Source organism: Babylonia areolata, chromosome 8 (assembly GCF_041734735.1).
Source record: "Babylonia areolata isolate BAREFJ2019XMU chromosome 8, ASM4173473v1, whole genome shotgun sequence".
NCBI classification, from domain to species: Eukaryota; Metazoa; Mollusca; class Gastropoda; order Neogastropoda; family Buccinidae; genus Babylonia; species Babylonia areolata.
The window spans coordinates 50732084-50759667 of record NC_134883.1 but is presented as its reverse complement, the minus strand read 5'-3'; the positions used below and the strand labels follow the sequence as shown (position 1 = coordinate 50759667).

General features: G+C 42.0%; 2 protein-coding genes across 8 annotated transcripts in view; one reads left to right on the top strand and one right to left on the bottom strand.

Moving 5' to 3' along the window:
- The first annotated feature begins 1177 nt into the window (after nucleotides 1–1177).
- On the top strand, nucleotides 1178–27463 carry LOC143284929 (sentrin-specific protease 8-like). Of its 5 annotated transcripts, none has more exons than XR_013055650.1 (7): nucleotides 1178–1423; nucleotides 3849–3937; nucleotides 5329–5437; nucleotides 6337–6452; nucleotides 7970–8023; nucleotides 11844–18425; nucleotides 18486–27463. XR_013055650.1 is itself a non-coding variant. In XM_076592079.1 (6 exons), the coding sequence occupies exons 1-6, from the start codon at nucleotides 1305–1307 to the stop codon at nucleotides 12017–12019; spliced, it is 663 nt and encodes a 220-aa protein (XP_076448194.1). In that variant the 5' UTR covers nucleotides 1178–1304; the 3' UTR covers nucleotides 12020–27463. The 5 variants fall into 5 exon arrangements, 1 of the variants encoding a protein (XP_076448194.1); XR_013055651.1 differs by having other exon boundaries at nucleotides 11844–22184; nucleotides 22241–27463; XR_013055649.1 differs by having other exon boundaries at nucleotides 11844–22195; nucleotides 22241–27463.
- The window catches only part of LOC143284928 (uncharacterized), a 39453-nt gene continuing 34586 nt past the window's right edge, over nucleotides 22718–27584 (bottom strand). For all 3 annotated transcript variants that reach the window (XM_076592076.1, XM_076592078.1, XM_076592077.1), the window contains one exon: nucleotides 22718–26018. In XM_076592076.1, the coding sequence (XP_076448191.1) occupies nucleotides 25912–26018 (107 nt within the window). In that variant the 3' untranslated portion in view covers nucleotides 22718–25911. The remainder of the gene's footprint in view (nucleotides 26019–27584) is intronic.

The following is a 27584-nucleotide window of genomic DNA, read 5'->3' as shown; positions in this document are numbered from 1 at the left end:
AAACAATGGGCGACAACAGCGGAGCCTTGGGTTGTGGGCCTTGATCGGTAAGTGTGTGTGTGTATGAGAGAGAGTCTGTGTCTGTTTTTCTTTTCTTTTCTTTTTCCTTTCTTTTCGTCACCCGCTTCTACTTTTAGTAGCTCAGTCTTGGAACGTCACAAATCATTGGCTATTGGTGTACGTCCATTTCAATATTAGATGGTCAGCAAAGAAACCCTCAAGAGTGTAAGCTTACAAAACACGGCCGGCGTAGACTGATGTGGGAACCTGAAATTCACTGCCTTTTTCAGTCCCGGCGTCTCAGCTCCGGGGTCTTTACTATTCACATTTAAAACAAACTATGAAAATAAATAACTGATTAATTGAAAAAATCCCCTTTCAGTCAAGCTAGCCGTCGGAGTGAACGCGTGGACACTCCACTTCCTGACATATCTAGTCTAGCTGTATCATCAGGGATCATCGGCACTGACACAGTGCCGTAAGTAAGTTGCCAATTTCTTTCACTGACGCGTCCGGCTCTTGATTCAAGTTTGTGTGTGCGTTGTGTGTTTCTTCATTTGTGTGCAGTCAGTGCACTGTGTTTGTGTGCGCGCGTGCCAGCCGGTGTCAGTGTACAGTGCCGCGTCACTTGTGTCTGACTCAAGTTATAGGCCTATATTGTCTTCTGAAGCGCTTTGCTCAGTGGAGAGGCTTCGGTGAAAGCGTTTTCCAAATTATTATCATCCCCGATCGTCATCATTTTTATCATTCAGTTCAGTGACCGACGGTCTTAGGAGGGGTGACGAGCAACGATCATGCTGATTGATTTTACACGGGTTGGTTTATTGTTCAGGCGCCGCCAAGAGCCCGGAACATCTTTCCCTACGAGTGAAAATACATGAGGGGGGAAATCAGCATGTAAGAAGAGGAAGAAGTGGCAATGTAGTTTACCTGGTTTTGACCGACTTTCTTATGCCAAAACTTGCAAATTCACCCGTTGTTTTTTCGGTTTATTTCAGGCAAGGCTGTTGTCCCACTGAGTTTCAAAGTGTGTGCGCTGTTGCTTTTATATTTTAAAACGTCTTTATAGTCAACTGGTAGAACTTGGTGATGCAGAGAAATAACGGTTGAGAAAAGAACCAACAAAAAAACCCAAAGAAAGAAACAAGTAAAAAAAAATAAATAAATTAAAAAAATGATGGAGTTGGTTCATTTTCGGTCAACGGACTGAACTGAACGAAAAGCTCAGCAAAAACCGACTTTAAAAAACAGCTTCGTTGGCTGGCTCACTTTCCGGAAGTGACGTCTTGGAATGGCAGTCGAACATGGCAGAAGACGATGAGATTGTTTTGAATTTCAACGACAGTTTGCTACGTAAATCTGACGTTGACCTGCTCGGAGGACCATGCTGGATCAACGACAACTTAATAGGTTTCACTTTCGAGTAAGTTGAGAGAACGCAGTTTTTGGTTTGTTGTTGCTGTTGGTTCTGGAATGGAACGAGTTTGCAGGTGAGTAGTTGAAGATCAGTCCAGTAGACGATTTGACTGTTGTGTAGTGTACGGCCGCGAGCCTCGGGTCGTTCATTCACAACCTGCCTATCGATCGGTAGGCGCGCTGTTGTGTGTCCGATAAGCACAGCGAGACCTTCGGGTTGACCCCTCTCAGTGGGGTGACATATCGGGTGTTGAGTTAGTTGTGATGACGCAATCTTTGTTGTCATCATTCTGATTCGTTGCATGCACTGATGCGGTTTGCCCTGCTTCGAAAGTTGTTGCTTGGAGATGAATAAATTCAATCTGTGAGAGTCGGTGTGCGTGGCGTTATTATTTGAACGGATTACGGGTTCTCGCTATGCCCTGCTATGTACTCTGCCAAAGCAAGCTTAGAGGGGAAAGGTCACGGTACTTAGCATGTGTTGTGCGTGAGCAGAGGCACTTGAACTTTTGGCAAGGTCATCAGGAATGGAACCTTCATTGTAAAGGAGAAGCAGGGCACTTTTGGTATTGAGATCAAAGGTGAACAGTTGAACCTAAAATAAAAAGTTGAATGTTGCAGATTTCTTTGCGTGAAACAAACACTCCAGTAAAAAGATTTTTAAAAGTATATATATATGTATATGCCATCCCCTCTGCTATATCTAGGTATTACTATTAGACGTAAAATTAAAAAAAACCCAGTATATTATATAGTTGTTTTTTGGTTTTTTTTTGTTGTTTTTTTTGTTCAGCAAAGAATGTGAACACAAACTCACTTAGAAGGAAAAAAACTTTGCAAAGTGTCGGGAGACATGCTTGTATGCATTTTAGCCTTGGGACTCCATGGTAGCTTCTGCACTATTCTTTGGTTATACTTGTTGGAATCTTCTTTCAAACCGAAGGATAAAGTGAGTTAATTTTTTGGTATAATGTTATGCAGATGCATTAGGGACTGAAAGTAGCTGGATAGAGAGGTGAGGGTCAGATATCTGATCAGTATAGCCATAAAATTGGGTAGATAGTACCATTGATGATCATGCAGTTCATATGATATAAAAGACACAAAATTTTTTAAACAAATTCCAGCTCTGCCATCAGAAAAGTTCCTGACACCTGCCCATAAGACCAGCAGAAAAATCCAGACCGATATAAAATGATTAAGAAAACAGTAGAAAGAACAGTTGTAGAAAAGTTCAGGTTTTGCCATTCAATTTGCAGTTTATGCAATATTTTGGGTCCTAATGGCAATATCCACATTTCTTCCCCTTAACTCTGTGACTGGCAGAGTGAACATCCATGTCTTGTTGAACTTGTGAACATGACTGATTCCATCTTGAGGGAAAAAAATGTGGATTTTGCCATTCCAATAGAAGAGACAGACACAGTTTGCATGTGTGTGTGTGTGTGTGTGTTGGGTTTTCGTCTTCTGTATTATTTTCATTACTTACAACTTATTTTGACTAATCCATATTGCTGGTACCAAGATATTCATACATGACATTAAAACTTCTAGAAGATAATTTTTTTTACACTGTTTATGTACACTGTACATGGTTATGTCTCAATTTTTCTCATGGAGGTTGACAGTGACAACCATTTTTGTTTTTCAGTTAAAGTCAGATTGGTAAATTTCCACACGCTTTCAGTTCATTTTGTCTTCTGTGCTTATGCTGCAACTCCCAAGCTCACTCTTAGTTTTCTGTGAATTGGTGTGACATGCAGTGTTTAACCTTTCTGTCATTTTCTGATGAGATTTGAGATATTGAGATGTGATTTAGACTGCCATGGTCTGTTTTCTGGGATGTGCTTGTTTGGTTTCTTCCTGTTTCCATAACCCACCAAAGAAAACGCTATATGGTTTAGAGATCTTTAACATTAAGCATTTGAATGTCTGCATGTTTATGCACATGGAAGGGTGCTTGGACACTAGTACTTGATAGGTCTACATATACGGCGACCTTGGAGAACAGAAATCCTTATCCCCACCCTTGAGCATAATCTCCTATCAGTATCAGGTGCCACAGTTGGAATTTGAACCGGGACCCTCAGATTGAAAGTCCAGTGCTCTGCTTGGCTGTTTCGCTGGTGTTTCAGTTAACAAATCCGTGAGATGAAAATATTGCTGATATATGGGGGAAAAATGTATTTGTGCATTGTAGTCATGTTAAAGTATATTTGTTTGTTATAACTTAGATTGTGGTAATGTTTCAGGTACTATGAACGGGAACAATAACTTAGATTGTGGTAATGTTTCAGGTACTATGAACGGGAACAATAACTTAGATTGTGGTAATGTTTCAGGTACTATGAACGGGAACAATAACTTAGATTGTGGTAATGTTTCAGGTACTATGAACGGGAACAATAACTTAGATTGTGGTAATGTTTCAGGTACTATGAACGGGAACAGTTCAACCACTCAGCTGATCGCCTGTCTCTTCTTAGTCCCTCCATGACTCAGTTCATCAAGTTTGCTGCAGGTATGTTAATTGATATTGAAATGAACAGTGTGCGAGTTCTTCCTTCTGGTTTGATTGCAGCTGTATCTTTCCAGTGTCTGCTGCTGTTTGATGGCAACTACAGAACCTGACATAATGAGTTTATAATACATACTTTTCTTCTTCTTTTTTTTAAATGATCTGAGGAAAACGTCAGTTTGACTTTTGTGTGTATGCATTGTCTCGAGGGTGCTTTTTTTTTCCTCAGTGAACTTATTTAGTATGAAAATAAACATTTTGACAATGAATAAATACACAAATGCTCTTCATTCTTGTATTTTCTTCCATTTTTTTTTATGACATGGGATTGCCTTTTAGGCATGAAAATGTGATATGTTCACTGTTTTTTGGGTGCAAATTATTGTTTGAGATTTGGAGTGCTGATTACACATATTTTATAAAGTAGGTCAGTTGTGCGCACAGGTCTTATAATATAGGTCGGTGGTGCACTCAGGTTTTATAATGTAGGTCAGTGGTGCACACAGGTTTTATAATGTAGGTCAGTGGTGCAATCAGGTTTTATAATGTAGGTCAGTGGTTTACAGTTGTTTATAAAATGTAGGTCAGTGGTTCATCAGGAGGTGCTGTGGCAGAATTGGTAAGGCTTTGGTGGTCAGGGATCGATCCCCCATTGCGGCCTGGTGTTGTGTCCTGGGGGAAGGCACTTATAGGATTTTTTCCTCACTCCACCCAGGTGTGAATGGGTACCTGACTTGGTTAGCGAAGGCTAAAACAGCAGAAAGAGAGGATTTGGACCCACCTTTCTGTGCCAAGCATATGAATGTACTGCCCTGATGACCATTAAAGGGTGTAGGACCTTTAGTCTTTAACAGTGGTTCATACAGGGTTTTAAGATGAATAAATGTAGGTCAACGGTGCACACAGGTTTTAACAATATAGGTCAGTGGTGCACTCTTGCTTTAAGAAGTAGGTCAGTAGTGCTTATTTTATTATGTAGGTCAGTGGTGCACAGCTGTTGTTGTTGTTTTTAATGAAGGTCAGTGGTTCACAAGGTTTTTCAAATGAAAAGTTGGTTATGCACACAGGTTTTTAGAAAGTAGGTCAGTGGTGCACATGTTGACACAGTGCTCAAGTGTTGATGGCTCTTGCGTTTCATAATGTGGGTCATTGATGTACACACATTTCATAGCTGACCAGACTCATTTCGGGAGCACTAGACATAATAATTTAAAAATAATGAAATAGATACACATGCAGGCAGAAAAAAGGTTGGCGCTGCGCTGTAGAAACACGCTGTCCCTGGTGAGGGCAGCCTGAATTTTATACAGAGAAATCCCCTGTGACAAAGAGTGTTACAGTGTAATGCAATACAATACCATATACCCACTAGACTGTTGACGTGGTGTTGACAGGAGATGACCTGGCCACAGCTCTTGGGCCGCTCAACCTGCCGACGAAGGAGTATGTGTTCCTGCCCATCAACGACAACACCAACACCAACAAAGCAGGAGGATCTCATTGGTTTGTTCCCTCATACCCCACACACGTCTTCAGCATAGTTAGCAGATTTTGTGTTTAGAATGTGCGCTGCTGGGAGCCTCATACTGGTTGGTCAGAAGGGTAGCTTCCATGTTGTTTTTGGCTAGGAGTCTTCTTCTATCCCTTCTCTCCCCTTCATCATTGTGAAGATTCTGTAGAGTGGTGTGCTACATATGGCCTCACTTCAAACAAAAGGCCTTCTCACTTAAATTGGAAAAGTTATCAAGAACAAAATAACCTTGTCCAGGATTTTTTTTTTTTTTCAGGGGGTTGTGGGAGGCAAGCTGTGGAAGGAGTAACCGTAAAATCACTTCCTCCATTTGATACAACATTTGAATGTAGCACAGTGGAGCCAGACTGGAAATACATTTATTGCAGTTTGCAGTCTTTCTAATAGTAGAAAGCATAACTTCATGCGCTTTGAAGACATCAGTCAACAAGAATGGAAGAAATGACCTGGGATGAAGAAAGTGTTGGGGAACCCGTCCTTATCTTGCTGTGGTGACGACGCTCCATTCAGAAATGAAATGGAACTCCTTTGATGGGAATACATGCATACTTTGATTTGTGTCTTCTCAAGGCCTCACCAACACATTGGGATAATGTGAAGGAAGGTCAGGTGTAATATGTTCTTTTTGTATTATTTTTTTCTAACAGCAGATGTAGTGGAGGGTAAATGGATTAGTCTTCATGCTTTGACACCTCCATTAAGCTGGAACTGTATGTGCTCTAGCAGTAAGATTGTGTCAGGACATGTATGTATAGATTTATCAAAAGGTAATATTAAGAAAGAATGTGGTTAAAAGAAGAAAAAAACAACACTAGTCGAGCAATACAGACACGTGCGGTGTGCGTATACAGATGTGTGTGTGTATGTACAGGAGCCTGATGGTGTTTGTGCGGAACAAAGAGGAGTTCCGGCACTACGACTCTGGTCACAGTGCCAATGGGCTGGTGGCCAAGGAACTGATGGACAGGCTGCAGCCTTTTCTTCATGGTAGGACTGTTTGAGGCACTCATCCCTTCTGTATTGTGAACCTACATCTATATCTGCGATGTTTGTAATGAATGTAGAATAGCAAAGGACAAATTGCCAGAATAGACCATGCCTAAAATTGAAACGTAGCATGTTTCGGTTGAAAGAATTAGACTTGTGTACAGCACTATAGCGCATTTGCCATTGGTGTTCAAAAATTAACATTTCAAATTGTTTGTTTTTTCAAGCGTGATGAATAGATTGTGGTAATCGAGGTGATAATGCTGTTTAAATCATGTTATGTTAGTCTATCTTGGGCATTTAAGAAATAGTTTAAAGTCTGCAGTAAAGGAGATGTTGCTATCAACTCACACACCGCAGCATGTAGCCATTTTCTCTAGATCTGCGGAGATCCATGTTCAACAGGCCCAGTTACTCTCAGAAACTACGACACTGTCCATTCATTTTATCTTTTATGTTCATTCTAGTAAATTCAATATGCACTTAAGATACTCATATGTAGTAAACTCGTCAATGATATAGTCAGTGTCACTGTATGTGTTCTGTCCAGAATTTGTATTTTTCTTTTAGTTGCGAACAAGAAAAAATGAGGTCATGCCATCTTCAGACCTTACCAGTTTCTGAATCTGGATCCTCAATGAAATAACCATTTATGATCCAGAAATACAGGAAGACTTTCAACCTATTATTGTTATTTGTTGCTTGTACACGAGTGAGTGTGTGTGTGCGTGTGTGTCTGAACGGCAAACTTGAACCCCCCCCCATTTTCAGTTCAAATTTGGTATTGGCAGACAAAGTATTTCCAGAGAAAATGACTGTTAAAGTTTACCTTGGACACGCATGCACACACACGCACATGCACACGCATACATAACTGAACACCAGGTTATTGCATAGACTTGCATAGTTTATACAAGTGAGTCAAAAATTCTATGTTTTCTGATATCCCTCCCTCAGTCCACCCCCTGACCCCTGTAACCCCATGCTTTTACTTATTTCAAAAAAAAACATTTCTTTGGGAGTTTGACACATGCATTGAACGTGTTTCAGTCTTGTGAAATATGCAGTGGTGTGGAAAGATAAGTGAATAACACCACGACAATTTCCTGTCTTTTTCAACATTGGCGCAATGAAATTTCTGTCTTGGTCTGGTCTTACAGATGACGTCATTGACAGGCTACATGTGTTGAGACAGATCTTGGGACAGAATTACATTTTGAGCTTGTTTACACAGCAGAATTATTAGTGTCAAAAGACACTGCAAGTTTACACAAACATGGTCTTGGCAATGTGTACAACTGGAAAGGATATTTTTGTGGTTTTATTTTTCTGCCATAATCGATTGTTTCAAAGACCAGGCACACTTGTTTTGTTGTTGTACAGTATTATGTTTTTTATTTGTTTTGTTGTTTTTGTTAGGAAAATATGAGATGAAGTAAAGACATTTCATTGTGAGTCAGTGTTGATGTGTGTGCTTTGTTGGTGTGTTCAAGGGAAATATTACTTTCTTGTTGCAGCCTCAAAGCGAGGATCCAAGTTTGTTGAAATGGACTGTCCCCGTCAGACGAACGGTAAGTTTTCTTTGTCTTTCCATGTAGGCATCACCTCTGTTTAATTTGGTTCATATGCTTGCTTTTGGACTCTCTCCTCAGTAAATGAAGTGAATGAACCATGTGTGATAGTCTTGTTCAACTATGGCCACCAGAACAGTGTCCTCAGTAAATGAAGTGAATGAACCATGTGTGATAGTCTTGTTCAACTATGGCCACCAGAACAGTGTCCTCAGTAAATGAAGTGAATGAACCATGTGTGATAGTCTTGTTCAACTATGGCCACCAGAACAGTGTCCTCAGTAAATGAAGTGAATGAACCATGTGTGATAGTCTTGTTCAACTATGGCCACCAGAACAGTGTCCTCAGTAAATGAAGTGAATGAACCATGTGTGATAGTCTTGTTCAACTATGGCCACCAGAACAGTTTCCTCAGTAAATGAAGTGAATGAACCATATGTGATAGTCTTGTTCAACTATGGCCACCAGAACAGTGTCCTCAGTAAATAAAGTGAATGAACCATGTGTGATAGTCTTGTTCAACTATGGCCACCAGAACAGTGTCCTCAGTAAATGAAGTGAATGAACCATGTGTGATAGTCTTGTTCAACTATGGCCACCAGAACAGTGTCCTCAGTAAATGAAGTGAATGAACCATGTGTGATAGTCTTGTTCAACTATGGCCACCAGAACAGTGTCCTCAGTAAATGAAGTGAATGAACCATGTGTGATAGTCTTGTTCAACTATGGCCACCAGAACAGTGTCCTCAGTAAATGAAGTGAATGAACCATGTGTGATAGTCTTGTTCAACTATGGCCACCAGAACAGTGTCCTCAGTAAATGAAGTGAATGAACCATGTGTGATAGTCTTGTTCAACTATGGCCACCAGAACAGTGTCCTCAGTAAATGAAGTGAATGAACCATGTGTGATAGTCTTGTTCAACTATGGCCACCAGAACAGTGTCCTCAGTAAATGAAGTGAATGAACCATGTGTGATAGTCTTGTTCAACTATGGCCACCAGAACAGTGTCCTCAGTAAATGAAGTGAATGAACCATGTGTGATAGTCTTGTTCAACTATGGCCACCAGAACAGCAGAGGAGGCAACTGCTGCAGCAACTGTTTGGGTTAGAATTTGCTAAAAGTGGAAAGTGTTTTGCCAAAGTTACATCCTTTTTTTCAGCCAAGTGATTAACTCTTTGTTGCTTGTACACGAGTGTGTGTGTGTGCGTGTGTGTCTGAACGGCAAACTTGAACATTGACATGATTTTCGACCAGTGGTTGTGTTATGCCACAGGCTGTTTTTTGTACTGCCCCAATTTATGAATATATTTGATATAGAAAGTTGCATGGTGTTGCTATGACATGTATGATGTTACACACATTGTGCTACACTATACCAGCCCTGATTACAGCCCTGTGTGGTTGACTGGGTTTTAAGCTACGAACAGAAATGGTTTCTTTGTGTGTATGTTTGTGTGTGTGTGTGTGTATGTGTGCGTGCATACTGGCATTATGTATGTGTATTCTTTTCTATTAACTTTAGATACTGTTTGGTGTCATACTGTACCATGTCAGACTGATGCAAACTAGGCCTATCAGTTTGCTCTGCCTGGCCAAATTTCATTTAGCTAACAGTGAAAGGTCTTGCCCAGTCTGCTCTTAGTTAATCAAACACCTCTAAAAGCTACAAGCACTGAATCATTCCTTTGGCCAAGGCTGTCGACGCCATCTTGTCAGGTTTTCGCTCTGTCTTGTCTGACGCTTTTTTTTTTTTTTTGGCTATTAAGCATGTTTATTTGACCTTATTTTGTTGCATGCAGCTTGATATTATTGTATTCTTACATTCTGTGTACTCGATTTGACTCGGCCCCCTCAAATCGTGTTTTTTCTCTGCTCAGTTGATCTTGTCTTTCCTTTCTCTTTTGGACCTCAGATTTTTCGCTGGGTGCTTAAGCGTGGTCACCATGCCTCGTCAGTCATCCTGGCAGAAACCATGATGCTGGCATCAAGACTCAGCAGAGACTCTCCCAGGCCAGGAGCTCATGGTTTTTCCCGATAGGACCGCGGCGATGTGTCCTTGGACACTGATTACTGAGGCGACACTCATCACGTTAAAACGGTCATGAAGGGGACTTGGGGGGGGGGGGGGGGGTATGAGTGTCGCCTCCCGAGGTGTCGAGCGGGAGGCAGGAATAAGGCGGAGTGGCAAATCCTCTCTTGGCAGTGGGGATTCTGGCCTGGCCACAAACTCTCAAGGGGAGGCCATGCCCAAACGTTACCCTGGGCTCCAGGGGCTCCATTGCTATTTCCCCTCCTCCCTCCAGTGCTGAGCCCCCAACCCCACCTCCATCTGTGAGAGAGAACGTCCTGGTTCCAGGAGGGAGGGTGTGGGGGGGACCTCTACTTTGCCTACCCTGGGCCAAGTCACCCCAGTTTCTCCACTGGAGGGGATTCGGGGTGCGTGGCCAACTGCTTTGCAGGTTTTCCTGCTATTCAGCCAGCCTGTCCGTCCCTGTGTCTCTGCCGTGGTTCTCATGGGGCATTTTTTCTGGCCACGGAATGATTCAGCGCTTATAGCTTTTAGAAGCGTTTGATTGGCTAAGAGTGGACCGGGCAAGATGGGTCATCTTTTCACTGTTAGCCGCGCGAAATTTGGCCAAGCAGAGCAAACCGACAGGCCTAGTTTGCATCAGTTTGACATGGTAAGTATATGTATCGCCAAACAGGGAGTATAATACAAACTCCTCCTTTTGATCACTTAGTGTAAATCATGTATGTCTCGTTTTGTTGTATGATATTTATGCCTGTTCTCTTACTGTGGTTATTGCTTGTGTGTGATTATGATGATTGTATACATGTGGGATTTAGATCAACTTAGCATCTTCACATTTTATGTCCTTTCTGTATTTATTATTGCTCAAGTGTTACTTGTGCTTACGACTGATTATCACATGTGTTTGATAGTGATGATTGTATGCAAGGTTCACATCACCTTAGCATTTAAGCATTTAATATCTTTTGTGTTTTCATATTGATTGACTGTGCTTATCAAGCATTCTTTGTGTGACTTGACTCCTGAGGTATGTCTTTATGTGTTTCTGAACTGCATAAGGTATTTGTCGTTTGTGTGTGGGGGGTGGGGCCTGGGTATATTTTTTCAGCTGAGGGTTGGGTGTTTGTATGTGTGTCTGCAAATTAATTGTTGCATGTGTGATGTGTTTCTCTGTGTGTGCAATTGCACACTTGTGCACTTGTGTGAGTGCGCTTTTTTTTTTTCTTTTTTTTTTTTACACAAACCTAGGGTAGTGGCTGTCAAGGCCTGATCGAGTTAGTCGGGTTTATGTGAAAATCAGGCATCTTTCTTTTTCTTTTTTTTTTTTCCAATAGTTTTTTTTTTTTTTTTTTTTTTTTTTTTTTTTAAATACAGCAGATGTGGTGAAACACATTCAGATCAGTCCCGGCATGCTTTGACACCTTGAAAACTGATACTTGTCGAGAAAAGGAAAGTCAGTCAGCCCAGCTCTGCAGGATATACATGATCTGCATGGCAGAGCAAAAACTCCAGTGTTTTCTGTGTGTCAGGCTACGACTGTGGGATATACGTGATCTGCATGGCAGAGCAAAAATCAGGCTACGACTGTGGGATATACGTGATCTGCATGGCAGAGCAAAAAGTCAAGTGTTTTCTCTGTGTGTCAGGGTACCACAGTGGAATATACATGATCTGCATGGCAGAGCAAAACGTCAAGTGTTTTCTCTGTGTGTCAGGCTACGACTGCGAGATGTACGTGATCTGCATGGCAGAGCAAAAAGTCAAGTGTTTTCTGTGTGTCAGGCTACGACTGCGGCATGTACGTGATCTGCATGGCGGAGCACCTGTGCCGGGAGCTGTGCGAGTGCTACAACGTGCCTCTGGCCGACGTCATCACGGAGAAGGCTGTCTACCAGAAGCGGCAGCAGCTCCTCAAGCTGATCTTTGAGCTGGCCGACCAGAACTCCCTCATCAGCTGATCTGGTCCTGCACCCCCCTGATCCCCCGTCCCCCCTGCCGATGGTGTCTTGGTGTGTCATTGCAGAGCTGTTGGGAGAGGCAGAGGTGGATGATCCTTCTCCTTGCCCCCACTCCTGGACTGAGGTGGATTGTGTGTGAAGGGTTGTGGTTGTTGTTCAGGCATATGCTTGGATGGATTGTAGTCTTGGAGAGTGGTGATGATCTTTATTTTGTGGCTGGGAGGAGGAGGATTTATTTTGTATAGTTGCCAGGAGTGTGGTGATAATTTTTGTATGGTTGGCAGGAGGGTTATGACGATGGTTGTATGGTTGGCAGGAGGGTTATGATGATGGTTGACAGGAGGGTTATGATGATGGTTGTATGGTTGGCAGGAGGGGTATGATGATGGTTGTATGGTTGACAGGAGGGTTATGAAGATGGTTGTATGGTTGGCAGGAGGGTTATGACGATGGTTGTATGGTTGACAGGAGGGTTATGACGATGGTTGTATGGTTGGCAGGAGGGTTATGATGATGGTTGTATGGTTGGCAGAAGGGTTATGACGATGGTTGTATGGTTGGCAGGAGGGTTATGACGATGGTTGTATGGTTGGCAGGAGGGTTATGATGATGGTTGGCAGGAGGGTTATGATGATGGTTGTATGGTTGGCAGGAGGGTTATGATGATGGTTGTATGGTTGCCAGGAGGGTTATGATGATGGTTGTATGGTTGGCAGGAGGGTTATGATGATGGTTGTATGGTTGCCAGGAGGGTTATGATGATGGTTGTATGGTTGGCAGGAGGGTTATGATGATTGTTGTATGATTGCCGGGAGGATGGTGACTTTTGTATGATTGTCAATGGGGGTTGATGATGATTGTTGTATGGTTGACAGGAGGGTTATGATGATTGTTGAATGATTGCCAGGAGGGTTATGATGATTGTTGTATGATTGCCGGGAGGATGGTGACTTTTGTATGATTGTCAATGGGAGTTGATGATTGTTGTATGGTTGCCAGGAGTTATGATGATTGATTGTCTGGTTGCCAGGAGGGTTACGATGATTGTTGTATGATTGCCGGGAGGATGGTGACTTTTGTATGATTGTCAATGGGGGTTGATGATGATTGATTGTCTGGTTGCCAGGAGGGTTATGATGATTGTTGTATGATTGCCGGGAGGATGGTGACTTTTGTATGATTGTCAGTGGGGGTTGATGATGATTGATTGTCTGGTTGCCAGGAGGGTTATGATGATTGTTGTATGATTGCCGGGAGGATGGTGACTTTTGTATGATTGTCAATGGGGGATGATGATGATTGTTGTATGGTTGCCAGGAGGGTTATGATGATTGTTGAATGATTGCCGGGAGGATGGTGACTTTTGTATGATTGTCAATGGGGGATGATGATTGTTGTATGGTTGCCAGGAGGGTTATGCTTTTTGTATAGTTGCTGGGAGGGTGGTGATTTCTGCATGGTTGCAGAGAGGATTATGATGATTTTTGCATGGTTGCTGGGGGGTTGGGGGGGGGGGGGGGGTGTGATGATCTTTGTGTTGTCAGGAGAGTAGTGATTTTTCTTTTTAATATGATTACCAAAAGGGTGGTGATTTTTTGTGTTTTTGCCGGGAGGGTGATTTACTGGTATGCTTGCTGGAAGGGTGTTTTTTGCATGGGTTGCCTTGCAGACTTGCTGCAGTGGTGTGTGTGTGTGTTGTGTGGTTGTCAGAAAGTTGAGGTATGAGGTTTATTTTGTTCTGTGTGCTTCTGTTGTTTGGGTTGAGTGGTCATAACTTTGTGAAGGCACGGGGGTTGATTTTGATGTGGTGTGTGTCTTACTTGATTGTTCGTTCTTTGTCTCTTTTTCTGTTGGTTTTTTTTTTTCGCTGTTCTTGTTTTATGTTGAGGTTGTGTTGAGAATTGAAATCTTGGTGTGTTGATAGTTTGATAGATGATTGATATTTGATGCTTACACCTTGTAGAAGAGTATTATTCCAGAAGTCAGTGTCTAATTCCTTGAAGATGAAAGCAACTTAAAGATAGCAAAAACATTATTGGTCTTTATGTTCTGTCCTTGAAACAAGAAAGCAGGGGGGGGGGAAGAAGAATATATAAAAAGAACTTTCATAAACACTTTTGTGTTGTCACTGTCATTTTAATGTTTCAGAGAAAGGGGATCAGGAATTTTTTAGTTTTCCTGAAACTGAAAGTTATAACACTGACAGCATGAAAATTAGTACTAATTGTGTGTGTGTGTGTGTTTCATAAACAGTTCCACATGACAGTAACTTCACACATTCAGTACTTATTCAGTGAAAAACATGTTGTACATGGCATGATACGGGTATGGTGTACAGTCCAGCTTGTTTGTATCTAAAACTGAAAAGTAATGTGTTAATCAATAAATCATGGCTTCTAAGAACATCTGTACTTGTGTCGGTTTTAACCATTGATTAACACCACTGTTTTTTCAGAACTAACAGCTGTTGGAGGAGCAAATAATCATGAAAAAAACCCACAACAAAACAAATAAAACAATTGAAATATGAATTAAAGCCCCGAGGAAGATAAGACCAGATGAATGAAAAGTATGACCTACTTTCTGAGCAATGCCCATCATATTTTACAATATTGTGTCAGATTTACAAAGAAAGAGACAATCATGACAGTGTTTGACTCAGTATCGTGTTGAAAAGTATGTCACTGCAGAAATGATGTATTCCATGTCAATCATTGTGGAAATGACACTGATATTATTATCATGTTTCAGGTTGATCAGGAACAAGTTTTGTTTTGAATCGAGCTTAATACTATAACAGTTCCAGTTAATTTGCAAAAATCAGTGCCATGTAAACTTTAAACTAAAGTGTTTATAAAAAAATAAAATAAAATAAAAAGAAAATAGTATAAAAAGAAAATTGTATCATATATTCTAATGATGAGTTCTTCACACAAAGACATAGAATACAGTTTTACATTTCCACTGAATACAGGCTGTGTGCTTTATGTTTTGTGAAGTAGTTCTTCATATAAAGGGAGAACATAGTTTTAAATTTCCACTGAATGCAGGCAAATTATATCATATGATTCAAGGATTAGTTCTTCATAAGAAGAGAGATACGATGGTTATGTATTTCCACTACATGCAGGCAAAGTGTATTGTGTGTTTAGTGGAGTAGAGCTCTTCGTCATGTTATATAAAGGCCATATTTGGTTGGATGTAAAACCAGAAAACAAAAAATCGCTTTTTTTACCTAACAATAATTACTTGACTGCATAAATCATAGCAACTTGAATTCAGCGGTTTTATTTATTAGTAGCGTCATATGCAGATAGTTGTTTTAATTCTGTGTGCATTCTGTACATGTTTTCTTCTCTTTCGTTCTTTAGTTAGAAACCGAAGTGTGTTGCTTGTTTTGTGTGGAGGAGTAATGTTTGATTGGGTGTTAGTTTATATATTTCTTTTGTTAATTGTTTGAACATACATGAGTGTGTTGCTTCCGTTTCTGAGAGAGGACTGTTTTATTTTCCAAAACTTAACACCATTACATGTATGATTTATTTTAAGATTTTGCATGGTTGATTTACATGGACAAGAGCTGATGTAGAGTTGATGATTTAAATGTGATGAATAAGGAAGAGTATTTGAGGTTGTTGTTTGATAGGTGTGGGTTCTTTTTCTCTTGAGGTTTGATCTCTTTTTTTCTCCCAACCATTGTTTTCTTTCTTTTTTATAACTACCAATTTGTTTTAAACTAAGACATCTCCTTGCTTTGAAAGTGTCTGTGTGAACTGATTAGGAATGCTAGTTCATCTTTAAGTCATCTGTTTGGTTTATGTTTGTGTATGTACAGATTATAACTGTTAGTTCATCTTGAAGTCATCTCTTTGGTGTGTGTTTTGTGTATGTACAGATTATAACTGTTAGTTCATCTTAAAGTCATCTCTTTGGTGTGTGCATGTGTGTCTGCATGTACTGATTATGTCTGCTAGTTCATCTTTAACTCATCTCTTTGGTGTGTGTGTGTCAGCTCTTTGGTGTGTGTTCATTCTTTTGTTTAACGCACTCCATAATTTTTTTTTTTTTTTCATATACTGAAATCCACTCTCTCCCTCATCTCGCCCATGCCTCATCTAATCACATCTTCATCTCCTCCTCAATATGCATAAAAGATAATTATTTAAGACAGAGAAAACAAAAGATTGTCAGTTTGTAAAAATACAACAACGAGCCAGTGGGGTTCCTAATTAAAGATTGAACTATTTCAAACATAGTTGATTGTCATATACAATGTTTCCAATGGAAACACGTGGAACTGCAGAATTTGTAAATGTATGGGGGGGTGGGGGCCCTTTCAGCTGTTCAGATTCATGGGTGAACTGTATGGGGATGTTTATATTACCACAATGCAAATCAGTTGGGGTGTCAGTTTTCTTGTTTATAGCATCCGGTCAGAGGTTCAGTCTGTGTGTGTGTGTGTAGTTATTGCAACAGCTACTTAGTCTTGTTAAACTTAAGTCAGCTCTGCGGTGTGTGTGTGTGTGTGTGTGTGTAAGGGCTGGTTCACCTCTTTCAGTAGCACATGGCAAGTGTGGGGAAGAGCAGTGTTATTTTACCTGGTCAAATTCAGTGTCATGTGGCCTTGGGCAAAGTTCCTGGTTTTCCTTTCATCTGTTTTCTTTATGTTGATGGACTTTATCCACATCTTTACTTGTATACTTAGAACTTATGCATACTAGCACATGCTGGCATGCCTGTACACACACACACACACACACACACACACACACACACACACACACACTGGCTCATTCTCATGGTCATGCATGCATTTAGAATTTAAAAGTAATGGCATTTGATAAAGTGATAGAAAGTTAGCAAGATGAACATGCCAGCACTGAAGAAAGGAATTTCTGAGCTCTCAGTATTGTTCCTAAATAACTTTACAAAGGTGTCATATTCATGACATTTACCAGCCATCTTGTTTTCATCTTCAGACTGTTGTGTATTTCATGTATAACTAATATCTACCCAGCGTTTTTTTGTTTTTGTTTTTTTGTTGTTGTTTTTTTTGCTCTTTTATTTGTGTGCATGTTTTTTTCAATAAGCTTTTTTAAATGGCTATGCAAAAGTAAGAAAAAAATGTATAGAATTTAGAAACGATAAATAACCACAACTTCTGTTTGTCAGTGATCAGTATTATTGCACATAACTGCCTGACAGGGTGTAGAATGTTGTGGAATTCATCTCCCTCATCTTTTCCATTAAACTTTGCTTGGCATTTGTTACATTTAACAAAAAATCATATATTTTTTGTGGGTGGGTGGATGATTTTTTACACCATTTTCTGTTCATTATTGGAGTTGGGTTTTTTTTCATAGCCTGCAGCTCTCTCTCTTTCCAGTTAAGTTTGCTTTATAGTGTTTTGGATTGCATGGTTGATGAACTTGACCTTGAGTAGCTAAGGATCTGAAGGCCGAGTTTTGAGCACGTTCTGTTTTTCTTTCAGCAGGTAGAGGGCTCATTAGGTGTGGTGGGGGAATGAACAGGTAGGAGCCTGGCTGGGCATGCTTTGTCAAAACAATCAGAATATCAGTTCTTATTTCCAGTTATATTTTTGAGCCTTCGTGCATGATTGCTGTTGGTTAATTTGACAAGATGTTGGTGTTATGGTTTCTTTTATTTTTCTCTCCCTTTTTTTTGTTGTTGTCAGTCTTATGCCAAGTTGATTGCTATGTTTGTTATTTCAGTTTGAATGTTAAATGATGTGCTCTGTTGCTTTTTAATATTGTTGCAACAATCCCGTTTAAAGTAAGCCCAGAATTACGATCTGTGGTATGACTCGATGCGGTTGGCTGGTCAAAAAGCATTAAAAGACTGAAGGGCTGCCCTTTCCCGTGTCTTGTTTGATAGTCGCTTCACTGATACATCAATGATCCATGTTTGCTTTTTGCGCTTTGCAGTGTTGATGCATGTTGTCTGGGGTTTTTCTCTTTTTTGTCTTGGTGTTGTCTCTGAGCTTTGAAAGGATTGGAGATTTGGTTTCTCTTTGGCTGATTTTAAGCTCCTTGACTGTTTTTAAAAATCGATGAGCTGGGTTAATCTATCAGCAGCACAATTTGGTTTGGAGAAGGATCTGGAAAAAGAAAGCTCTCTGTCCCTTTATTTTGAGGCAGGATTTTGTGCAAACTGGTTGTGATACAGTTTGGACCAGGTAAAGCAGAATATTTGCAACTGTTTAAAAAAAAGAAAGAAAAAAAAGTCATTATCTTGGACAAGGTCACTGAGCAGTATTTCCCCATCACACAATTTGTAACTGAGAAGTGGTAATTCCTCCAGAATCTCTGGCAAATACAAATGTGACCCTTTCATTTGTAGGCCAAGGTTGGAATGTGAAGGCCAAGGTTGCTATGTGTAGGCCAAGGTTGCTATGTGTAGGCCAAGGTTGCTATGTGAAGGCCAAGGTTGGAATGTGAAGGCCAAGGTTGCTATGTTGCTGCTGCCGCCCAAAGAAGGCCGTCAAGCTTGGTGTGGCTATAGATATGTGGATGAAAAAAATAAAAATGGATTGTTACTGTCTTTTTGACTAAAGGAATGTACTTCCAACAAGGAACACTGGTGATTGTCGGTATTGAGGTGGAGCTCTGTTTGTAAAACTTCCATTATCATTGTGGAGGCTTGGGATTTTGTACTCTTCATGTTTTGGTTGCCCCAGTTAAGCCTCTGGAGCACTTGGGGGGAGGGGGGATGATATTCTGTATTGGATTATGTTACGAAGTAGAATGTGTATGGTTTGACCATCCCTTGATATGATGCCCCCTGTTTAGCTAGCTGGTCTGTTTTGAGACTTGGTTCTTGTGTTTTCATGCTGTGTTCTTGTCCATTGCCATTGATCTGTTTTACTTGACAGTTTACTACATTGCTTTGCGGATGTAGTTACACGTTTGTTGATGGTACACATGCTATTCTTGTGTTATGTTGTTGTCTGTTTGTTAACAGTGCTGTTGGTGTATGTAGATTGGTGTGCTCTGTGTTCAGTTGATGTGGTCAGTGTTCAGTTGGTGTGAACTGCATTGTTTTCTGTTTGGGTAGGACGACACTGTCTTTTCCAACCCATTTGTATTCTGTGGCCCTTCCGTAGGCAGCTAGTGAGTGTGCATTCAGTTGCTGAGAGAATGAACTATATCTAATGTAGAGGATTTTGTGTTCCGCTCCTGGTGGGTTGGTTCTGTTGTGGATACCTGCATCCTTTGGTCAGGTCCCAGTCATTTTTCTGTTTGTGTCGTTGGCGGCCTGTTTCCTTTCTTGTCAAACCCCAGCTATACGTGTCTGCTTGCAGCAGTGTCATTATTTGTTTTCAGTTTGGAGGCAAAGGGTGGTTCTGGTTTGTTTATTAAGATTCAACTTCAGATTGAAACCAGTATTACTGGGGGGTTTTTTAAACAGATTTCAGTGTTTACTGTGTGCCACAAAATGGGAACCAGATATGAAATGTTGCCTTGTAAGTTCAGTTCTGACAGTGGTGTGGTACTATATCAGTCAGTGATCTCCCAAGTAGTATTTACCCTACAGTGTGTAAACTGAGCACTACTGTACACAACACACACTTTGCTTCCTTGGCCATCATCAAGCAGTTCACTACACACACACCTAAAACAGAAAAGCTTCAAAGGAAAGAAGCCTGGGTAGGAAGTGAGGAATTATCCAAACATTTCTTAATGTCATGGTGTTTGCAGGAAGCTTGTGTCTCAGTGTGTCGCATTTCTTGGTTGCATTGAATGTGATAGTTTGGATTACTTGTTTCCGTTTTGTGTTTCTTTTCTTAATTACTATATGAAAGCATCAGACAAACTGCATTAGATCAAGGGCATTTCAAGAGCTCATTTGCTGTGACTTTTTTTTTCTTTTTTTTTACAGGCAGACCCCTAATTTAGGTATTTGAGTTATTATTGAGGGGACATGCAGTTCATTATGGACAGGTTCTCAACCTCCTGCAGGCACTTTGGACTCACCATCAGCCTCAGCAAGACCGAATCCATGTACTAACCAGCTAGCTCACAGAACGCCAGTACCTCCCCCCCACCTGCAATCAAGATCAATGACACAGAGATCAAGTCAGTCGACAAGTTTTGCTACCTGGGAAGCACCCTATGCAGCAACGGAGCCCTTGATGCAGAAGTGACGCTGCGCATCGCCAAGGCCAGTTCCGCCTTTGGCAGACTCAACAACAGGCTGTGGAAAAACAAAGGCATCAGACTCAGCACCAAAATCAAAACCTACAGAGCTGTTGTGCTGACCACCTTGTTGTACTGCTGTGAAACATGGACTACATATCGCCGTCACATTCAACAACTTGAGCAGTTTCACCAGAGATGCCTATGAAAGATCCTCGGCATAAAGTGGCAAGACAGGGTCTCCAACCTCCAGGTCCTAGAGAGGAGCAGCCTGCCCAGCATCGAAAGCCTGCTGATCCAGTGTCGGCTACGCTGGGCAGGACACGTCCGCATGACAGACAGCAGGATCCCGAAGATGCTTTTGTATGGCTAGATGAAGGAAGGCCACCGTGAACTTGGAAGACCCTGCAAGCGCTTCAAGAACACCTTGCAGACAAACCTCAAAGCCTGTGACATAGTCATCGCTTCCTGGGAAACGGATACCCTTGACCACTCTCGCTGGAGGATGCTGTGCTCTAGTGGCATAAAGATGTTTGAAAACAAGAGAACGCTGGCCATTAAGGAGAAAGTGTGAGCAAAGGAAGCAGGGCTGAACTTCTGGAGACATTTTCCCTTGCAAGACCTGTGGGAAGTGCTGCACATCCAGAATCGGGCTCTCCTCCGTACAAGGACACACACCGACAGATAAGCCTGCCTGCTCACTCATCCGTTGGACTGACGGGAGACTCCATCATCATTGAGGGGAGTTTTTGCTGTTCTGCAGCCACTTGGTCTGGTTTAGTGAGATTTTTGATGTGGGTTGTGTTGCCTGTGTACCATATTCCAGCACATATTTTGCAGTGGTGGACGTATTTAGAAATGATCCTGTACTTCACAGCTTAGAAAGTGATGCTTGCCAACACAGGATCAGTATTCAGTGTTTTCAGCTCTGATGTGAACAGCTGTGGTTCGCTAGGTCATGAGCAACAATAGCATTGAAAATAAGTGTTGGTCCCAGATATGCTATGACCTACGCACACACCCTTCACAGTCTCTGTTGGTCAATTCAGACTTGCATGTAAGGCACTATATGCCTTCTGTGTGTTTACTGGTGAGTCTGTTGATCATTCACAAAGCAGTATTGACAGACAATTGAACCGATGCTCCCAGGTTTTAGCGTTTTGCAGGACTAGGAAAACATTGTGAATTGTCTAGTCTGGGATGGGTCAGCAGTTTGACAGCAGTGCTTGTGCCGAGCTCGAACTGTTCTGGGGTTGGTGACAGTAAAGTCTTTTGGCATTATGTGTTGTTTGGTTGGGTTGTAAGTAACTGTTAAAAAAAAAAATCAGTATAAAAATAATTTTAAATCTGTTGGATAAATGGAAGAGAATTTTTACAGCTTCATGTAAAGTCTGTCAAAATTTATTTGGATGAACGAAGAGTATTCTTCGAGTTACTTGGGGTGAATCATTGCGAAAATGTTTATTTGCAGGTTATGTTTGATATGCTACTCCAAATGTATTGGCATGGATGGGTGATGAAAAGTAGTGTTGTGGTTTGATGATACTCAATTTTGCTATGCCGTTTCAATGTGTTTGTGTGGGCGGACAGATCCAGAGCTGTGTTGTACACACTGGAAGGAAAGAAAATGGTTTGCTGTGTGTGGTTTATGGTGTGTGTTATGTTCCATTTATGTTTATATAGAGTGTGATTTTTGTTATGGTTAGAATTGAAACTGGAACCCGTTTGTAAATTTGGATTGGGGATTTCAGCATTGTGGGATTGACTGCTTGGCAGAATTTGTATTTTTGATTGATCAATGCAAAGTATTACGGTGGATGAATCTATGTGCATTTTCATAAACTAAAACAGAAAGATGACAGTCGCAAGAGCGGGTCACTTATTTTTTCTTGCATATTATAATTATTAAAGAGGATTTCTTTCTTTTTTAGAAAGTAGAACAGAGTGTAGTATAAGCATGTGTGTTACACTGTTTGCTGGGGTTTCTAAAGGCTGCATGACATTTAAAGGTTGAGTAAAGGTTCTGTTGCCTCATGGCTGCATGACATTTAAAGGTTGAGTAAAGGTTCTGTTGCCTCATGGCTACAGGGCTGCATGACATTTAAAGGTTCTGTTGCCTCATATGGCTACAGGGGTAATCCTGTACGGTGTCCATGGTTAAGGGTAGGAAGGTGAGACCCAGTCCACTTCCTCCCATCATGTGGAATCCATATGAAAACAAAAAAAATATATATATATTTTTTTTAACCTGGGGGGATAGAGAACGAAGCTTCAACTGAAAACTTTGCGTTGTTGGAAGTGCCTTGGTTGGTTCATCATGTTGTGTAGAATTAATTATGTGTATATACACACTGGGCATTGTGGAGTCCCACCTCTTGCTCTGTATACCGGTGGACACATGGGTTGAAGTTGCAAACAGTTGTTTTTTTTATTACTACTACTAATCTGTTTGTAGTCATTTTGTCTTTTGACATCTGCTCCTGGCTTTGTGTTTGGCATCATTTTCACTTGACACAGCGATGAAGTGCGAGTCATCTTGCTCTTCTTTTTTTTTTTTTTTAACATGCTCGAATATATGCGTGCCAGTGCGTTTGTGAGTGCGCACGCGTGTTCCTGTACATACACATGCATATGTGCCTGGGATGTGTGAAACGTGTACCATGATTATGTATACAATGTACTAACGATAGGCAACAGTTTAATCAGAGCATTGTTGACATCCGAGTTTGGCCATGGACTATATAGACATAGGGAGTATTCAGAAATGACTTAGCATCTCAGGTGTATAATTCTAGTTCTCACTCGTGCATGTGCGAGATGAAATAAAGCCATTGAAATTACCAGGATTATGTACGTACGTGTGGAAAGGTCAAGTCAGTGTGATAAGTTATATGCACAAAAAAAAAAACTAAACCAGGCATGACAATTTTCCATATTTGACAGTTTCCTGTGGTAAATGTGCAGATTCTTCAATGTTGTTTAACCATTTTTTCTACATAGGAAAAGGGAACAGTTTATATTTGTTACAGGCTTGATGTTCGTCCTTCAGATTTGAAGATGACCATGGCTTCTAGAGGCAGATGGAAGATTTGTTACATACAGGCTTGATGTTCGTCCTTCAGATTTGAAGATGACCATGGCTTCAAGAGGCAGATGGAAGACAGGTGGTTGTGGGTCTGGAGGTGAGACCAGTCCTGGCCCTGAAGGCTCTCCCTCACGTGGGACACGTGACTGGGTGCTGTCATGGCAGTGGATGCTGCTCTGGCCTTGCACACAGCACACTTTCATCGTGCTTCGATGTGCCTGGCTTCAGCTGCACCGGCTCCTCTGGTGATCTTGCTGCACCTAGATGGACAGTCCAGAGCAAGCGTCTTGATGCCCAGGTCGTTGAAGGACGCTCTGAGGCAGTCTTTGTAGCGTTTATTCTGCCATCCAACTGAGCGCTTGCCCTGACACAGTTCTCCATACAGCAGCTGCTTAGGCATTCTGACTACATGTCCAGCCCACCTGGCTTGGGCTTTCTGCAGAAGGATGTAGATGCTGCAGAGGCCAGCTCGTTCCAGGACTTACCGTGTCGGGGACTTTGTTCTGCCACCAGATGTGGAGGAGTCTGTGCAGACAGCTTGGGTGGAAACAGTTGAGTTTGGCGTGTCTGCTGTAGACAGTCCAGGTCTTGCTGGCGTAAAGGAGGATTGTAAGGAACACTGCACAGTAGACCTTCAGTTTGGTGGGAGAGCCGAGTCCTCTCCATAGTTGGGCGAGAACACAGCCTTGTTTGTCAGTGGGAAGGCCTCCGACTTGTCTCCATTATCCAGAACATTCACCATCATGTTGTCCTGGAACTGCCTGGTGATGAACTTGCTGGGTCAGCCAAACTTCATCTTCCACAAACCTTTACTGATCGTATCAAAAACCATAGTCAAAACTGACAGAGCAGGAGAAATGCCAAGAGCAACACAGTGACCTCTTCATGGAGTTGGAGCGCAGCAAAAATCATGTCCGCAGTCCCACGTTCAGCATGGACGCCGCACTGGCTTTCTTGGAGACCTTGCTCAAGATGGAGAAGGTGGTTGAGCAGGACACTGGCCAGAATCTTCCCAGCAGTGGACGAGATGCCTCACTAGTTATTTCAAGACTGGCAGTTGCCCTTCCTTTTGTAGATATGGACGATGCTGTCATCTCTCAGCTGTTGCAGGATCTGTCCCTCATTCCACATGGACTGGAAGCCTGAACTTGCACACAATAAGGCAGTGGTCGTTCCAGCAGTCAGCACCACACGTTTTCTCACTCACGTCCAGCCTGGATGCATCCATGATGTCATCTTAGGGGTGGGTGGAACAGGGTGTTGGTGATGAGTCATGTGTGGCACACTTCATGGGAAGCAGAAGGCCGTTGCTGTTACACTTGCCAGTGCCGTCTTTCAGTGACCCTTCCCGGTTCCTACTCTGGCATAAGTCTCGAACAATGAGCTGCTCTGACTGGGACTGCTGAAATGAGGGTATCAAGTTCTCCATAGAACTTGCTTTAATTTCATCTGGTTAGGTCATGGTGGGAGCATAGGCCGTCTTCATGGAGGTGAGCAGAGAGATCCTAAAGAGAGCTGCCAAACACCACTGCTTCTTCGGTCCAGTATAGAGTGACCCAATGCCCAGGGCCACTTGTGTGCAGGTTTCTAACTACAGCTTCCAATGTATCCGCACCTGCTTTGCCACTCCCCTATCACCACAGGACTTGAGGTAATGTGCAGTGGGTTTGACTTACACTGAGTGAGGGAGAGTTGTGCAAGTCATCAGCCTCTCTTGTCCCAGCATATCTGAACCCAGTGGCAAGACATTGTCGAAACAGCTGGAGATAAGTCTGGATGCAGTGTTCTGTATGTATCTCACTGCACCCTCTCAGCATTCCACAGTGCATTGCTGGGAATCACCTTCTGCCCGTTGAGTCAGTGATACTTTTCTGTGCAGTCCGCTGAATCCAGGCTTCACAAGCCCTAAGTGTTGTGGGTACACTGTTGTTCTTGTGGCGTGCTTGCCGTCTCTTCTTCGGCTGGGGGTCTGGTTCGTGGCGCCAGAGTATCCACAAACCCGTGGGCCATGCGTGCTGCACATAGTGAGACAGCAACAGCCTCCTTTTGTCACGCCCTCAAGCAAAACTGGAAACAGTGCAGGACGTGAACCTGTTGCTAGATATTTGTGTAGGACGCCATGTGATGCCTGTTGGCAGGCCAGACCGGGGCCCCTACGACAGGAACCTACACCTGGAAAGTGAGAGGAGACAATACTGGCAAATAACATGATGAACAGCTGTATCCCCGTCTGTCTGGTCAGACATTCCCACACATACCAACAGGCATGCAACAAGTTTAATGCAATTATTCCAGTTGCACATGATCAGAAAAATGAATACAGAGTAAAGCAAGGGTAAAATGATAGGTGAACATTTTTCTGTTAGGTCTATTGCATTCCCACAAATTTAAAATCTTATTCAATAGTAACTAAAGGTATAACATTAAAATCACAACTGCAATAAATCTCACAACATCTTGAGAGATTTTCTGTTAACATGTAAAACTATTTTATATACACCAGAATTTACTGTGTCAAAAGTTGCAAACAAATAAGCTGGGTTTTTTTCCCCCCCTACATGCACTTTACAAAGCACATAATGCCCGTTCCATCCATCTCTTCTGATTATTCTCTGTCCAACCTCTATGCACCGCATACCAAGCACAGAGACTCAGGCAGGATAGTTTAATCTGGTAAACTCGGCATACTCCGAAAAAGGAAACTCGGACTCCAGTCCAAGAAAGGGAGGGGGACAAGGGTTTTTTGTCCCTGTCACACCTGCAAGAAGAGGAGTTCTGATTAACAACAAAGAAGGAAAATAGTCACTATGTACCTTACTGATCAATATCAACGCAAAGACTAAATAAATGAGTACCATCTACTCTGTGTGAAAGCAGTACCACTTACAGAAAATAAGGTAACCCCCACTTCCTCCACACACATTGGCAACTGAACTGGAACAAACATTGGGTACCCTGTGTTCATTCTTTGCTGTCCACAGCGCAAGAGGTTTCTACACAATGGTGACAAAATTTCATCTGGCAAGCAACCATTCTGCAGAAACCTCTTTGATATAAATGACTGTAGGCCTGGAGTACTGCAGTGAAATAGATCTTCACTTCCATCTTGCTGATATATCCTGGCAGTCATTCAGCGAGAAATGAGACAAAAGTAGGTCCAGGTTTTGAACAATTTAATGGAGGAAACCCCCCTCCCCTCTTCCTATCAGCAGATCTGGGAGATCTCCACCCTTAGCCTACTGGATGCAGCAGGGATTCAGACCCTTGTATTGAAAGTTCAGTGTTCTCAGAACAATGCTGGAACAAGTCTAACAGTGTGCATGATGCAAGTGACATTCTGAAAATACATACATGTGGGTCTTTGTTCCAGCTCTGTACCCTTTCAGTAAAACCTGTCACTTTATCTGACCACTGACATGAGCAGCATGGGGCACAACTGAGACATCTGCACCATTTAAAGTTAACACCTTTTCAACCATCAGGGCAGTGAATTCATACCAATATCCAGCGTGTCTTGGGATCAGCATTATTGTAAGGCAGGACACAATCCTCTCCTTCCGCAGTTTTAACCCTCCCTTACTTAAGTAGGAACCCATTCACAACCCGAGTGAGGAAAATGACAGTGACATGCCTTTCCCAAGGACACGACGCCATGCCGAAACAGGGCCTGGACCCTGAACTGTGGATCAGAAGTCCACACCCAGTGGCTGACCAGGATCCTACTGCACAACAAGCTCCATGGCTCCTGACAGGACTTGGAGACAAAAACGTTCATAAGATGGACTTGACTATGAAAAGGTGAACACAAAATCCAACAACTGATTTAACCGTGGTACCTATATGACTACAGCCCATTTACATCATTTTTGCTTACAGCCAAGCTGACCACTCAGGGCTGTATCAAGGGAGACCCTTCAGCCAAAGGCACAGTGAAGGAAAGGGTGTCACGCCAACCAACAGCTTGCAGTATGTTAAGGAATATCTTTCTGGCTAGGTTAATGCGTAGCTACTGAACATAACGGAGACGAGACGAGCCACATCACTTTCCCTTCCCACTTTGGTGATATCCGGAGAAAAAAAAAATTTTAAACATGGAATAACCCTTATCCCCTCCATGCACGACACCTTTGTCAATTAACAATATCTAGCGCCTCACATAAAACCTCAACCACTTGGAAGAAAAACTACTACTACTACTAAAAAGACTTTGAACATAGACTTTTGTGCATATGCATGCAAGTCTGAGCCAGAAAACCGCATACACTACCCCCTGACCCTCAATTGTGGATCCATATTCTGGATGGAGAAAAAAATTTAAAGATGA

Coding starts and splice junctions, on each gene's coding strand:
- LOC143284929 (XM_076592079.1), top strand. CDS start 1,305: ATGGCAGAAGACGATGAGATTGTTTTGAATTTCAACGACAGTTTGCTA. Junction 1,424..3,848: donor TTAATAGGTTTCACTTTCGA/GTAAGTTGAGAG, acceptor GTAATGTTTCAG/GTACTATGAACGGGAACAGT. Junction 3,938..5,328: donor GTTCATCAAGTTTGCTGCAG/GTATGTTAATTG, acceptor TGGTGTTGACAG/GAGATGACCTGGCCACAGCT.